The 17087-nt window shown below is 37.3% G+C and overlaps 1 protein-coding gene across 2 annotated transcripts in view; it reads right to left on the bottom strand.

Moving 5' to 3' along the window:
* Positions 1-7513: 7513 nt before the first annotated feature.
* SERPINB7 (serpin family B member 7) overlaps positions 7514-17087 on the bottom strand; it is a 36884-nt gene continuing 27310 nt past the window's right edge. For both annotated transcript variants that reach the window (XM_027869041.1, XM_027869042.1), the window contains exons 6-8: positions 16503-16645; positions 12669-12815; positions 7514-8713 (exon numbers count right to left, since the gene is read on the bottom strand). In XM_027869041.1, coding sequence (XP_027724842.1) covers positions 8315-8713; positions 12669-12815; positions 16503-16645 — 689 coding nt within the window. In that variant the 3' untranslated portion in view covers positions 7514-8314. The remainder of the gene's footprint in view (positions 8714-12668; positions 12816-16502; positions 16646-17087) is intronic.

Here is a 17087-nt window from a genome sequence, read left to right on the forward strand (position 1 = left end):
ACAGTCTAACAGGTGGAGGACATGGATAAAAATATGTATGTTACAAGGTGAAAGTGAGAAGAATCGATCCAAATTATGCTATAAGTATAAAAGGCTGTGGTGCAAGCATAGACCACTTAAAATGGCATCAATCACATGGGAGATGTTTGGGACCTGATTGCGGGAGACAGGAGAACAGATGAACATGGACATTCAGTATTGGCCTCACTCATATGGGTAAGTACAGCCTTTCCCCATTGGCTACATAACCAAAACTGTTCCTTTGAAACTATGTCTAATCACAGCATTCTCCTGCATTCCCATGTAGGAATGAAGGATTCATCTACTCATAGTAGGTGACACCATATGGTAAGGGGGGGAAGGCTGGAGGGCCACTTCCCTGCCCTTTCCTAGGCCATGTGACCCAAAGAAATAGGCTTGGAGTTTTTCATCTTATTTTGTTTGTCCTTTTCAGTCCTAGGTGCAGGGAGTAAAGTCTTGATCCCAGGAGCTCAGACCAAGGGCGTCTGGAAGTCTGGGAATCCAGGCTGGAAGTTGGCAGCCAGTCCAGCAGAGAAGCCTTGAAAAGCAAGGATCTTAAGTGTTAGCCCAGTGGGGCTTTGGACTTGAATTTGGAGGGATTAATGCTATGTAGGAACTGAGTTAGACTGTGAACCTAATTTACCTTCCCTTCCCTCTCCTGAGAGAGAGAGTACAGAGAAATGTTTTCCTGTTTGCTCTTGCTATATCTTTAAAATAAATATTCCTTTTTTTTATAAAAGGTTATGTAATGGTAAGTGGTTAAGTGGAACTGGGATGCTAGTCACTGGGCCCTTAAAAAGTGGGGAATATAATCAGTGGGGATTTAACCAGTGGGAAAAAGAGAGCCCCCTAACTCCCTCAGGATGCTGGAGAAGAGGGTAATGTGACACAGTTGGCTCTCAAAGAAGGGGGCCAGTTACAGTACATAATAAAATATGTAACATAAATGTAAATACGTAATTACATTATATAACAAAATTTGAGAAGACAGAGATCATTTTCAGTGCAGGAAATCAAGGAAGGTTTCATGGAGGAAGTGTCATTGGTCTGGGCCATGAGGGAAGAGAATTTTGATAGATAATGATATATAGGAATTGTATTTCTGACATGAAGGACAGCTTTTATGAGTTCACGCAGGTGAAAAAGAGAGGACAAGAACAGGAGTTAAGTCAGTTTGGCTAGAACAAAATACATCAAAGGGGGTGGTTGAACATGGACAAGAAATTTGGAACTGACAGAATGTTTCTTATATCCTATAAGTAGTATAGGGCCACCAAAGATTTTTGATTATGAGAGTAACGTGATTCATGACAGTATAGGACTTCAAGTTTAAAGGGACCTTAGAAATCAGCTGGTTAAGGAGCAGAGAAATCTGTTGACTTTCCAAATTTCGCTAACATAACAAATACCAGACCTGGGATTCTAGCCTAGGTCCATCCTCTGATTTTAATTCTAGTGCCACACCATACATTATCATACTTGTCTATTAGAGAGATTATTTTGGCAACCATATGAGAAATGATTTGGAGCCAAAGTTAGAAAGTTACTTTTAAAAGTCCAGATAAGAAGTAATGAGGAGGGGCAGCTAGGTGGTGCAACGGATAGAGCTCCGGCCTTGGAGTCAGGAAGACCCGAGTTCAAATGTAACCTCAGATGGCTGACACTAGCTGTGTGACCCTGGGCAAGTCACTTAATCCCGATTGCCTCACCAAAAAAAGGGAAAAAAAAGAAGTAATGAGGACCTGGGGAGAATAAATACGAGGAATTATTGTGGTGGAAAAAGCAAGAGAACTTGGCTGGGGAGGAGAAAGGGGGAAGAAAAAAATAGTGGTGGCCAGGAAGAGGGAAAATACAAAGACAGCTCGGAAGCTTCCTTATGGGATAATGAATGACTATGATGAGGACAGGAATAGAGACATTGAAGGGGAGGGCAGTTTTGGGGAGTAAAGGCTGTAAGCTCAGTTACTGTACGCGTTCCATGAAAAGTCTTGAGAAATGTCCTGGAGGAGATTCAAGAAGGAAGTTAATAATCATAAAAGCATATTGGATCTCCACTGATTTGGAGCTTGAAAGGAAATTAGAGACCACCTAGTCCAATTCTCTACTTGAATAGTTGAGAAAATGAGGTAGAGAGAAGTCAAACGACTGGACTAGGGTAATAAAGAGTATTTAAGGCAGGACTCAAACCCAAGTCCTCTTAACTCTCAGGTCACATTCTACTAGATGGCCTCTCAGTGATGCAGGCCTGGAATTTGGGAGAGATATTAGGACTGGGTATATAGGTTTGGGAGTCATCTGCAGAAAGGTAATCATTGAAATATGAGAGAATGCCAAGTGAAACACTGGGGTGAGAGGAGAGAAAAGAAGATGGACAGGAATAATATCTTTATGAACACCTATGCTTAGGGAATGGGCAAAGCCCACCCGCCAAAGTCTCTAAAGGAGCGGTCAGAGAAGTAAAAGGAAAGCCGGAGAGCACACTACGCTTACATCAAGACTTCTAAGAGTTAAGATCTACTTGTCCTAAGACTATCAAAAGTTTCTTCAGGGGCAGCTAGGTAATGCAGTGGATAGAGCACTGGCCCTGAAGTCAGGAGGACCTGAGTTCAAATCTGGCCTTAGACCAAACACTTGACACTTACTAGCTGTGTGACCCTGGGCAAGTCACTTAACCCCATTACCTAGCCAAAAAAAAAAAGAATTACCTCTATGACAAATCTAATCTGTGGTCTTCTAACCACTTCTGGACAACATCTAGCAAATGGGAACCCCACAACCCCTGGAAACAATCCATCTACTTTTGGACAACTCTAAGGAAGTATTAAAAAAAAAAAAAAAGAAAAGATTCGCTTTCCATGAAGTCAAAACATGCCTCTCCGAAGCGTGAAACTTGTACCCATTATTCCTAGTTTGGATTTCTGTAACCAGAGAACACATCTTGTCCCTCTTAATAGTAATAATAGCCCACATTTATACAGCTCATTAAGGTCTGCAATGTACCTTGAAATGTTTCTTTTGTTCCTCACAAAAACTCTCAGAAGTAGGTACTATTACCACCCCCATTTTATAGATGAGGAGACTCTGGCCTAGAGAGGTTGCCTAAATTGCGATGGTCATGCAGCTAGACTGAGGCTGGATTTGAACTCAGGCCCTCCTGAGTCTAGCTCTAGCACTCCATCTACTATGCCACTTAGCTCCCTCTTACATATGACAAATCTTCAAATACTTAAAGACGACTGTCATGGCCCTATCTAACATCCCACATCCCTAAATCCTCTCTCCTGCAGGCTAATATACCCAGCTCCTCTTCTAATTCACTCCATTTTGTCTTTCTTCTTAAAAATGTGGTACCCAGCGGCAGCTTGGTGACACAGTGGATAGAGTACTGGCTCTGCAGTCAGGAGGACCTGAGTTCAAATCCAGCCTCAGACGCATAACACTCACTAGCTGTGTGACTCTGGGCAAGTTACTTAACCCCAATTGCCTCACCAAAAAAGATAAATAAATAAAAATAAAACGTGGTACCCAGATCTGAATGCAATACTCCAGATGTGACCTGACAGAGGTCAAATATGGCAGAACTTTCTATATCCCTTTTGCTCAATACCACTCTTCTCTTTGCAAAGAAGGACTAGATCCTTCATTTACATCAATTTACACAATAATTTTTATGTTATTATAATTTCTCTATACATATGCTTTATTGTTCCAAGAATATATCATCATTTTACTTTAAAATAAAAATTTTCATCCTACTTGGTTGAGTATGGGTCAATGCACTGCATCTATTGACAGAGCTCAGTCCTTCATGGTACCAGTCTTTCAAATGTAGTTAATGATCACATTAGCTTTTGTGACTGTTACAGCATGTAATTCACTCATATTGAGCTGTCAGTCCATTCCATATTTTGTTTCATGTTAACTATGGTCTAGCCACATCTTCCCTGACATATAATTAAGATGGTAAGTTTTTTGTTCTGTTTTGTTTTGTTTTTTAACACAAGTATAAAACTTTGGGCAGCTAGGTGGTGCAGTAGATGGAGCACCAGGCCTGGAGTCAGGAAGATTTATCTTCCTAAGTTCAAATCTGGCCTTAGATACTTGCTAGCTGTGTGACCCTGGGCAAGTCACTTAACCCTTTTGGTCTCAGTTTCCTCATCTGCAAAAATGAGCTGGAGAAGGAAATGGCAAACCAACCCAGTAGCTTTGCTAAGAAAATCCCAAATGGGGTCATGAAGAGTCAGATGTGACTGAAAAAAAATTACTGAAATAAAACTTTACCTTTATCTCTATTCAATTTCATTATATTGTAATCAATACCTCTCTCTACACTGAAATGCTTTTTTTTAATCTTGATTTTGCAATCTAAAATATTCACTATCCTGCTTAGCTTCATATCAGTTGAAAATTTGACAAACAAGCCATCTATGACTTCACACAAATCGCTATAAAGATATTGGATAGTGAAGAGCCAGGGAAACATCCCTGGGGCACTTCACTAGAACATTCCCTCCATGTTGACATTGACCCATTAACAACTGGTTTTTTGGGTCCAGTTATTCAACTAATTCCAAATCTGCCTAATTGCATTGTCTGGACTGTGTCTATTAAACTCATCCGCAAGAATAGCATGACAGACTTTGTTGAATGCATCTCTTTGCTTTGCAATATTGCTGTCTGTTGTGTCTAGCAGCTTCCCCTGATCTACTCTATCAAGAAAAGAATTGAGATTAGTCTAGCATGACTCATTCTTGACAAAATTACACTTTTTTTTAGTGATCATTGATTCCTACAGCCTTTAACTGTCAGAAGACATTGATCGGTGATAGAGATGCCCTGGAGATGAGAGAATGATTCACAGGGGTTTTCATGCAAGTAACTATTGCTGACTTTACGTCCTTTTGAGGTATCCTCAGACTTTAAGAAGTGCAGCGGCAACACTTTGATGGCAGGAATCACCAGGAACACACTCAGCTCAGGGACAGTGTACCCACTGATACTGGGAGAAAAACACCCAAGAATACTTGGATCACATGACTAGCTCCTTGACTGCATACTTCCCTGCCTCCTTCCTTCCTCCACTACTGTAATGTTCTACAATGTAAGAGTTATCAAGAAGACTTGTCTGAAATGCCAACAGTGAAGTCCCTCTAGTTTATGCCTAGCATGGGAAATAAATTGGTGCCCCTCCTCAGAAGCCCTGATTACAAGGGTTCTATTGCTTCTTCCACAGATCAATTGCCCTGCTTCCCTCTTTGTGCTAATGGGGTCTAAAACTACCTGAGTTCACCAACTGTCTGGTACTTAGCATAGTACTTTGAACATTGTAAGTGCTTTTCTAAAAGTTTATTGAATTTGTTGAGTATGATTTGGCACTGAACATTGCATTTGCTGACCTCTCCCACAACAAAAGTTTATTGTCTCCAAATCCCTCAGGATCTTGTTTTATTGGGTGTCAAATGGTTGTTGAGTAATAAAAAAAAAACCCAATCCCTATTAATTGTTAACTCTTCTAAGGGCCCTCAACCTAGGTAAAACACATAGCTCCTTAAAGGACATTGAAAGAATCCTAGAAATTCTGCAATGTGGGTGGCTGATGGTTAGATGTTTGAGGCTGGAAAGATGATAGTATCTTTTGACTCCTCTCAAATGATAAAATATCACATGTTTACTTTTACTATAGGGACACTTTTACTATATAACTAATAATTATGAGTATCTGTGATTTCTCTGGTTCTTTTCCCATCAATAATCACTGTTGTTGTTGTTGTTCTGTCTTTTCAGTTGCGTCTGACTCTTTGTGACCCTATTTGGCCAAAGATACTGGAGTGGTTTGCCGTTTCCTTCTCTAATTCATTTTATAGATAAGGAAATTGAGGCAAACAGGTTAAGTAACTTGCCCAGGGTCACACAGCTAATAAGTATCTGAAGCTGGTTTTGACCTCAGGCCTTCCTAACTCCAGGACCAGTGCCCTATCTACAGTACCACCTAGCTGCCCCAACAATCAATATGTATGATGTAAAAACTTGATATAATATTACTTTACATTTAATTAAATATAGGATCAAACCTCTTTCCAGTAATTCATAAATTAATTTTTGTACTGATGTCTACTTTAAATAAATACTGTGGGCTATTATAGTTAATTTAGAAACAACTGAAAAAGTCCATCAGTACTCAAATTTTTAAAAAATTCAATCAGCCTACACAATTCTCTTTAAAAAAATATGCTAAAATATGCAATGAGTTGTGATCAACTCCTGATATAATTAAACCAGATTATATTTTCATATCAGAAGAAGTTATGCTTTTCATTTTCAATGTTTGCTTACCCTGGAACCAGAATGGGGAAGTCAATAATGGTTTGATGTCAACATGGAGGGAAGTCTTTACTTAAGTAATCTCAAGAATGTCGTTTACCCACTATACTGTTTGGCTTATTTCCTCAATGACTTGAATGAAAACATAGCACATTTATAACGTGTGCAGATGATAGAAATCTGTAATGGATAGCTTATATGTTAGATGTCAAAAAGTCTGGACAGATTAGAACATTGGGCTATATCCAATAAGATGAAATTCAATAGATATAGAAGTCAAGTCCTGCACTTGGATTTAAAAAATTAGCTTTATGAGTATAAGGTGAGGAAAGCATGGCTAATTTGTTTCAAAACATTCTGTGAATTTTAGTGGAATTCAGGCACAATATGAATCAAAAGTGTGACATGCCATACAAACTAAAACAATCTTAGGCTCCACTGAGAGGAATAATTTCCATAATGACAGAGATGAAAGTTCTGGCATACTCTGCCCTGGTCATGTCCCATCTAGAATATTGTGTTCAGTTCTGGCCACCTCATCTTAGGAAGGACAATGATGAACTGAAAATCATGTATCATAGGGTGATAAGGATTTCAAAAGGTCACGAACTAGTGCTACCTAAAAATTGTTTGTAGGAACTACAGATATTTAGTCTTGAGAAGAGAAAATTTAGCAGGGACATAATAACTCCCTTCAAGTATTTGAAGGACTATAGTCTTGTGGAAGGCAGTTTAATTTGCTCAGCCCCAGAGTATAAAACCTGAAGGAGAAGGTGGTGGTTGTAGAGTAGCACATATGAATTCAGTGTGAGGAAAAAATGTGCTAACAAAAGCAAGAGAAGGTGGAATTGGCTGCCTCAGGGTATAGTGGGGTTCTCTCCACTTAGAAATCTTTAAGCAACAGCTGGTTAGATACTTCATAGGGATGTTGCAGAGACAATTCTGGGTCCAGTACCAGTTGGATTAGATGGTCCAGTGGTCCCTTACCACTGGGACATTTATGATTCTATGAAAATTCAGAAAACAAGTTTATCCCATGAAATACTTTTACCCTTTCACCCAGTCGAGAGGGTCCAATCATTCTTTATTCTGATAAATGAAGCAAAATCTTATTAACTAGAGAATATATCAAACAAGACATTTTGAAAATATCAACTAGCAATATACTGAATGAAACAAAAGAAGTAACAAGATTTAATTAATGAACATGAATACAAGGAAAAAAGAAAACAAAAGAATATACACAAGTTAAGTCCTCCACATGTTTCACCTAGTAGGAAGAGACAGAGAGCCATCACTTAAAATATATTTATGTATAGGGATTTCTTTTTGTTCCCATTTTTTTTAAAAAAAGCTAGAATCTGGTAAATTCTAAATTACACTTTAGAACTATGAACTAGAGTAGCTATGTTAGAGAGATTTAGCTATGTTAAAGGAATTCTGGCATCTCAAGTTAGCAAAATAAAAATCCTTTAGACTTATTTAAAGTCATATGCATTGGTTTCTAGAATATTTATAATCCAATTAGAATGCCTGTGGCACGTGCAAAGTTTAGGAAAATAACTTAAGGAATGTAGCTTCTCCTTTACTGCCTAGAAATTTGCTTTGAACATTCCCATTATGCTGATACATAATCCATTTTGAGAGGCTAGAGAGATGCAGTGCACAGACATGAATGGAGGTAAGGAAAATGGTAGCCGTTAGTGAGGCTATCAATGAAATGGATGCATCAGAAAGTGTGTTGGGCAGTAGTGAATCAGTTAGTTTGTGTGCTTGCCAATCCTTTTTTTCTTTAAATGAGGAAACTAATGTTAGGAGAAAAGTTAATATAAGGTCAATACTGGGCCCCTTCATGTGATTGTAATTCTATCCATTTATGCTTGTTCCCTCATGAACCAGGGACAATTTAAGCAGGAAGTCACCACACACACACACACACACACAAGCACACACACTGTCCATCCCCTAGATTTCAAGGGCATAAGACTTTTCCAGCAAACAAAATGATGTCATTCTTCCTGATGATAAACAGGAATGGATGATCAGCCCTAAATAAAGTAGATTTTGGGAGTTGCTTTTCTGCAGTGACACTTCCAGTGGCAGATGCTGCCTCGGTGCCATCTTCAGTAATGTCTATGTAGGATTTGTGCAGTGTTTTTGATAAATATAAACGTCCTCCTGAGGCAATTCCAGAAAGATCTGCTTTTGATTCATCAAAGGCATACGTCATTCCCAGAGCTTTTAAATGTCTCTTGATTTGGTAAGTTTCTTCAATCCTGATACGAGGAACAAATACTTCCACAGACTGCAACTTCATTCTTTTGGGGTTGGTCCAGTTCATTAAATTCTGATAAGTCAGTTTATTTTCAACCTGGGGAGAGTTCACAGGCCATTTAAATTAGGTACTGTACAAAACAACCGATTTCAAGACATAGTCCCCACTGTGACTTAAAGCACTAACAAGTATTTCTAGAGTGATAGGATTCAGGACAGACAAGGGACTGGTCATTTTCAAGAAAATTTTGACCTATGAGAGAGAAGCTGGTATGTAAAGCCCTAAAGAATCCATATCTAAAGCAATGCCATATGATGAGCTAAGTGCTAGATTTGAAGGCAGGAAAAGATGGGTTTAAATCCTGCCTTTGACATTCAGTGACTGTGTCCTTCACACCTATGGGTAAGTCGCTTAGCTTCTCTGAGACTTAGCTATAAAATGTGTGTCTGAGATAGGGGGAAGGGGACCGTATGTGAGCAAAAGCAGGGGCTCCCCCAGTCTCCTGCTCCAGAAATTTTATTTTACTACCATACAGTAAAACTGACACAAGAATTTCACCTCCTTTTCTCTCCCTAGTCCAGCCACAGGAAGAAATATAGCCCAAACCTGGGAAGGGCAGGAGGAGAAGCAAAAGGCTGGGATAATTTAAAAACAAAAGCTATCATCCTCAGGATAATTGAAGATGTTTACAATTTTTGCCAGGTATAGAGGAGGAAGAATATTTGTGTTAATTTTTCCACATACATTTTAATCAAATAGTGCATACATACATTACTTATAATATTGTTTCTTAATGGAATTTTATAGTCCTTGCATTTTACTAGATTTCATATCAAAGAAGTAATATTTATGTGACCACGTGCAGTCTACATTTTAATAATAATTGTTGTTGTTCAGTCTTTTCAGTCGCGTCTGAGTCTCCGGGACCTATTTGCGGTTTTCTTGGCAAAGATACTGAGTGTTATTTCCTTCTCCAGCTCATTTTATACATGAGGAAACTGAAGCAAAGAGGGTTAAATGACTTGCCCAGGGTCACACAGCTAGTAAGTGTCTGAGGCCAGATTTGAAATCAGGAAGGTGAGTCTTCGTGACTTCTGACCTTGCATTCTGTTCATTGTGCCGCTGAGCTGCACCTTTTAATAATAGTAGCTCATATTTATATAGCATAAGGTACATAAAGCATTTTTCTCACAATTATTTGAGCTAAATATCTGTATTTCACTTATGAAGATAATGAGGCTCCAGAAGATTAAATTACTTGCCCAAGGTCACAGAGGTTGCACACAGCAAAGACACAGTTCGAATCTGATCTTCCTTCCGTGATTCTCTTTGACTTTTGATTTTCTGTTGTGTGGATTATCCACTTTGTGAAGAATCCACAACAACTTTTATGGGAAGCATAAAACAGTCGGAAGTATGTTGATTCTCAAGTCAGTGGTTCTAGGTTTAAATCATCCCTCTGATGCTTACTACCTCTGGAACCTTGGTCAAGTCACCTGACCCCTGTGGGCCTCAGTTTTCTCATTTATATAATGATAGGATTGGACTGGTAGGCCTCTGAGAGTCCTTCCAGTATCAGATCTATCATCCTATGGGAATTCTGCCTCTGATGTTCCCCACCACACTTATATCATTTAAACGCTCTGGGCTTCAGTTTCCTCATTTGTAAAAAAAAAAAAAAAAGAAAACAATGATGGAGTTGGAAAAGCGGGCCTCTTAGGTCCCTTCTCATTCCAGGTCTATGATCCTATGACTCTAGGCTTGCTTTTCCCATCATTTGGCATACTTTGAGATCACCTCTCCTTCATGAATTTATGCTTTTCAGGGATGGAGAAGAATCTTAACAGTCTGAGACTAATGTTTTGTTCAGTCATGTATGACTCTTTATAACCCCATTTGGGAGTTTCTTGGCAAAGATATTAGAGTGGTTTGCCATTTCTTCCTCCAGCTCATTTTACAGATGAGGAAACTGAGGTAAACAGGGTTAAGTGACTTGCCCAGGGTCACATAACTAGTGTCTGAGGCCAGACTTGAACTCAGTGCTAGTACTTTATCCTAGTGCTTTATCCACTGTGCCACCAAGCTGCCCCTAATGTTAGGTTCTATAAAAATCATATTAAGAGGGAGAATAGGCGCAGCTAGGTGGTGCAGTAGATAGAGAGCACTGACCCTGAAGTCAGGAGGACCTGTGTTCAAATTCGGCTTTAGACCAAACACTTGACACGTACTAGCTGTGTGACCCTGGGCAAGTCACTTAATCCCAATTGCCTAAAAATATAAAAAAAAAATTTAAAAAAGAGGGAGAATAAGGGAGGGATCCTTGGAGGGGTTGTAGGTTAAGTAATTAGAAGGCAAAGTAATAGGTAGAAGTAACGTAGAGGAGTCAGGAGGGATAAGAAATAAGAGATACATATAAACATAAAAAAAGATTAGGAGTAGAATCTGTTAGGGAAAGTATATGTTTATATATGTATGTATGTATTTATGTGTATATATGTATATACGTATGTATATGTCTATATCTATATATAAATATATCCGTGTTTAATTATAGCCTGGGGGAGGAGAGGGGAGGAAAGAACAAAATAAAAAGTGCACAGCAGAGAACAAAAGAAACCCTACAAGGAAGCAAAGACAGACAGCTCTCAACACAATGCATAGTATTTATTATATAGGCTTTCTTGAAATAGAAATTTAATGCTATATATTTTGAATCCTCTCTTACATTCTGCTGTGCACATGATGTGTTTTTTTCTTTTTTTATATTTAAGTTTCAATATTTAAGCTTATAATATGTTTTTTTCTTTTTGCATTATGTATTTAAGTCTGAAATGAAAAAGATAAAAAATCATATTAAGAAACAAGGAGGATTTTAATATTAAATAAATCTGATGTTACTGATGGAATCAAATCATTTGATGAATCCAAGACCAAAAATAAATATCTTCTGGACTGTCTGCTATTCTGGCTTAACTGTGACAGTTTCTGACTCCATGAATGCAGATAATTGAGACCTGGATATGTATAAAGTAAAAATTCAAACGTGTACACATATACACACAACACATATAAAATAAATGTTCAAAGTATATTATTGAGACCATCATAATAGTGACACAATACTTTTCAAATATTTCCATTCCTCCTTAATTAAGAAGTAGAATAGATAGACTAATCAACTTGGAGCCCGAAGATAGAGCAGATCTGGGTTTGAGCACCAGCTTTGTTACTTACTAGCTGCATAGATGCTGATAACTCTCTAAACCTCTCTTGTACCTATCTAAAAAGGAAAGAAAAAAAAAATACTTGCACTAACTACTGCATTCTATTGTTATGGAAAAATCACTTTTCAAACTGGGGACCACTACCTAAATGTGAACTACTCTTAGTATGACCACAAACTTAGCAATTTCACCTTTACCTCCATTTCTTATTTGTTTGTGCCTAGTTATTAAAATGGAACTGGATAAAAATGGAACACTTCACAATACAGTGATTTTTGCATAGACAGTACCTACATCCCAAAGTTTGAAAATCAGAGGCCTAAGTAGGAATCATATTATGAAATAGCAGTTCTCAAAGTATCCTGTGAACCACTGGGGTCCCCAAGACCTTTTCAGCGATTCCACAAAGTCAAAACTATTTTTATAATAATACTAAGGTATCATGATTTCTAATTTGTTAAATATCAATAGCCCTAACCCACATAAACAAAATGTTTTTGTAGTCTTCACTGTTGTTCTAGTAGTAAAATGGTCAGAAAATCAAAAATCTAGAGAACCAATAGTATCTAGCACATCAGCTAAGAAGTCAAAAGGGTTGGGTTCAAATCCTGCCTCTGACACTCCCTATGTCATCCTGAACAAGTTAATTCATATCTCTGGACCACAATTTCTTCATCTTTAAGAGGAGATTAGAGTCAATGGTCTCTGAGATCCTTTCCAATTTTAGACACATATAATTGTTTCTAAATGAAAACAATTGATTGTGTCCCCAAAGAAGTCATTACTAACAAATTTTCCTTGTATGTTCCATATTCAGCATAGCTTACCTCTGAGAGACTATTTTCAGGTAGTAGTATGTACATGCTTATTCCACCAACATATTTGAGCTCAAGGACCTGCATATCGGGGTCGCTAATGATAGTCATGTTAAACTTGCGTTCTTGATGCATGAGGTTGACTGTTTTCCCAGGGCACTGTAAAAAAAGCACAAAGAACATAGTTGAAACTTATACTCCTTTTTGTTCTTATTCTTGCCAGAATATAGTTGGAACGACTCTGAAATATTTGTTCAGTTTGTAATCCTTAAGGGACATCTGCCGTAAAATGACTATGTAATAAAGAAATAAAAGTGTCATCTTGTATCACTAGTTCTGATTCACTTGAATTTGACAAGCATTTATTAAATGTCTATGTGCATCAGAGATTGTGGTAGGTGCATTAGACATACAAAGAAAAAAACAATGATTCCCACTGTTTCAACATCAATGTTCTACTTGGAAGAAAAAACGTGTAGACAATTAAGCCAATACAAAACATAAATAAAATAAAACCAAAATAATTGGAGGGGGTGGCCCTAAAAGCTGGGATAATCAGGAAAGGTCTATTGTGCCTATTCATTTGACAGAAGCCTAGAAGGGAGCTAGGAGTTCCAAGAGAAGGACACTTCCTTCTGGAGGAGGAAGGAGTATTCTGGGTATGAAGGACAGCCTACACAAAAGGACAGAGGCAAGACATGGAATGTCATATACAGGGAACAAAGGAAACAAGGCAGCTTGGCTGGAATGCCAAGTATGTGAGGAGTACTGTGAACTTGGTATATAAAGATAGGCTAGAATGACTACTAAGATGACTGAATTTAGCAATTAAGAGATTGTTGGTGACCTTGGAAAGGGAAGTTTCACTGTACTGGTAGGATTGGAAGCCAGATTATAAAGAGTTTAGAACTGAGTTGAAAGTGAAGAAATGAAGTCAAGGAATGTAGACAGGTGTGTTTTTTCCCTAGGAGTTTGATTATGAAAGGGAGAAGAGACATATGAAGAAAGTTTGAGGGGGTGATAGAGTTAAGAGAAAGGGGTTTTTTGTTTGTTTTTTTTTAAAAAATGGGAGAGAGTGGTTCATGCTGCTTGGAGACAGCACAGAAGGAAGATGTGGAAAAGAAGAAACAGAACGAGAGAGAGAGAGAAGAAGAAGAGGAAGAAGAAGAAGAAGAAGAAGAAAAAGAGGAGGAGGAGGAAGATGAGGAGAAGGACCTAGCTCCCCTCTGTGTACCAGGCTCTGTGCACTGGTTTCTCCTCATTCCTCCCAGATAGTTAATATTCCTAAAACTGCAACAGGTCTAGGTAGATACAATCACATTGTCTTAGGGAAATTTCAATGTGAACTGTATTCAGAGGTCAATGAAGAGAAAGAAAAAAAAGGATATAGTAAACTATTTGGAAATTAGCTTTATTAACATTTCATTTTAATAGGTCTTGCATAAGTTTCTTAAAATTTCTAATTTGAAGAAATGAAGAAATAGCACTTAACTTGTTCTTTTTAGAAGAAAAATTAAAATAAGACTATATGTCTCTACTTAATTTTCATCAGCTCTAATGATCTTGATTGTACTTGAGGTGTTAGTGATCCCAGAAGTGACCCTATGTAAAGAGATCTTATTTGGATCCTTTGTGAGTAAGCAACTGCCTAAAACATTAACAACTAAACATAGATAATACATGATAATTGGTGCAACCCATGAGGCCTCTCTGAAATAGAGAAAGGCATGATGGGAGATGAAGTTCTTCTGATATGAACAGAATCTTTTGACTTGTTCCCTTGAGGAGATATGCACCAAGACAATGGAGCGGGAGGATGATGAACTTTAGCACAGAAGGTGAATAGTGGTGAGTCAAGAGACTGATTGAGAAACTAGTTATTGAGATGAGTTACTAAAGGAACTCATTACTGAGAAACTGGGTGTTAAAGTGACCCAGTTGCTATGGAACTGATGCTAGAGCTCTGGGCATTGGAGCCCTTTCTGCCTCCAGTGGGAAGATGGGAGAGCCAAAAACACCAAGGAGATGCTGCATGAGCAACCGATGTTTATTGACTTTGGATAAATTCCAAATGGGGAAGTAGCTGTCTTCCTTCTCTCCTTATTTCTACTTGATACAGTAGACATTTATTCCAAAGTTTTCTGATTCTGTAAATCTGGTTCATACTTCCTATCTTAACATGATCGATCTTAATTGTGCCTGGTTTTATGATCCATTATTTGTGAAGGGGTAGGCAGAATAATGGAGATAAAGAGAGAGAAGATAGACCTTTTCTGTATGAATGGCAAGACAAAATGAGTCCTTTTCCTCCTCTCCACCTCCTGATTGGAGGCTTCTGGGACAAATGAGAGAGAATCATATTGACAACGATTTTTAAAATTATGTTTTGTATAAATGTTTCAAAGCAGGCAAGAGTTGAATCTAGTAATCTCCCAACCCTTAGGTGAAAAATAAATTAACTGGCATTGTTATCTGCTATTACTTCACTATAGAATCCAAAGTATTGCTAGGAAAACATTAATAATTTTTTAAATTAAAATTTCTTTTTAATTGTGAACTTAGTCAATAACAAGTACAAATGATTTTATTAGCACTATTTCCTTCATGCACTACAGGAATAAATATCTTTACAGAGGTAGAGTTCAAGATGATGCCTAGAGAGTAGGTTCTGCTCAATGGGAAGAAAGAAAGATTATTTGGAAAAGTCTATTACCACCCACATTCCAAAGATGGGGGTCAGCTAGAGGGAACATTGTTGCACAAAATATAATTTTGACTAGAGAAATGGTATTATTTTCTAATCTAGGTTTAAATATCTCTCTTCCCAGACACCCTAGAGCTTGGTACAGTGGTCAATCCAGAGTAAATGATCAATAAATGTTTGGGATCTTTATTTTTGCTTTGTTTTTAAGCTTAATGTTTTGCAGTAAAAAAAAAAATTCTTATTTCCTAGTCAAATCTTTTTCATCTTTGACCAAACCTCCAAACCCTCACAGACACCTGACTACATTGGGAAAATATCATTTTCTATTTATATATGTTATATATTCCATTGTCAAACACACTGCAAGAAATATGCCTGATTATATAAGGGGGGATTATTAATACAAACTGTTCATTTACAGAAGTTCAGTTTCATATACAGTCTTTTTTGTTATTGTACTTGTTATTGATTATTAAGTTCACAATTTAAATTTTATTTTAAAAATAATTGTTTCCTAGCAATTCATTAGACCCAAAGTGAGGCGATAAGACAGTGAACAGTAAAAGATATTTGTATGTAGTTATAAATGTAGACTTCCAGGTAGTATGAAAATCCAAACGCTTAAACTAGACATTTTCAATTTGCCTCAAGTAAATTGTTTTCTTAAAAATAATAATCCCATATTTGAACTCCTTTTAAATATAAGCAAATGCCTTGAAGAACTTTAGTTTTCATTCTCTGCTACACAGAGTATAAGTTCAATTAGAAAAAGGGTATTTGTTAAAATCTAAGTTTAAATATTTCTTCTCCCAAATGCCCCAGAACCTTGCAGGCAATCCAGAGTAAGTGATCAATAAATTTGGGTTTTTTTATTGTTGCTTTGTTTTTTAAAATTTAATATTTCTCAATGAAAGAAGTTATTTTCCCTCCTTCCCATCACTTGTAAATTTTTATTAAATGAATGAACATTATAAGGTAGAAAGTTGTATAATTTGACACTACAAACACATGGCTTCTTGATTTTGGTAATGCAGAAAAAACATGAGTTTTCACTGACCATTCAAACACAGTGCTTATATAATCATAGCTTTTCACTAAGATAAATATCTAAAGGCATCATACATGTAATAGAAATCACATACCTTGGAGGACTTGAAACGGCAAGTTACAGTTTCATTTTTAGTGAATGCCCCATCCCATTTCCCTTTGAAGTACACAGCATTCACCAGCAACATTACTGATGATGAGCTAATGCTACCTTCTGGACAGATATTCTTGATTTTGCCTTTTGAAAAAATTGGGGGAAAAAATAAACATATTTCTTTTAATAAGATAATGCTCAATAAGCCAAGACTTTTTCAATAAGATAATAGAACTTTTCAATAAGACCTCCCAACCCCAACTTTGTGCAGATCATGATCATTACAATATCTGACATTCCAACTACTATTTTGGTTCCATATAGCTGAAAAAATGATGAGAAAATATTTCTTGGGTTATCAGGAGCCTTCTGAAATGTTCACAATCTCAAATTCTGAATTAAACAGTTTAATAAAAGCAATGAGTCACATTTATATAGTTGTCTATCATTACAAGGATATTTCACACATCTGATCTCTTGAACTTCAGAGCCATTTTATGAGGTAGGGAGAAAGACTATTATTAAACTCATTTGTCATAGGCTGACCAAGCCTGGAAGATACCTGACTAAAGGGTGGAGTAGGGCA

Source organism: Vombatus ursinus, unplaced genomic scaffold (assembly GCF_900497805.2).
Source record: "Vombatus ursinus unplaced genomic scaffold, bare-nosed wombat genome assembly UNPS02014791.1, whole genome shotgun sequence".
Classification (NCBI taxonomy): Eukaryota; Metazoa; Chordata; class Mammalia; order Diprotodontia; family Vombatidae; genus Vombatus; species Vombatus ursinus.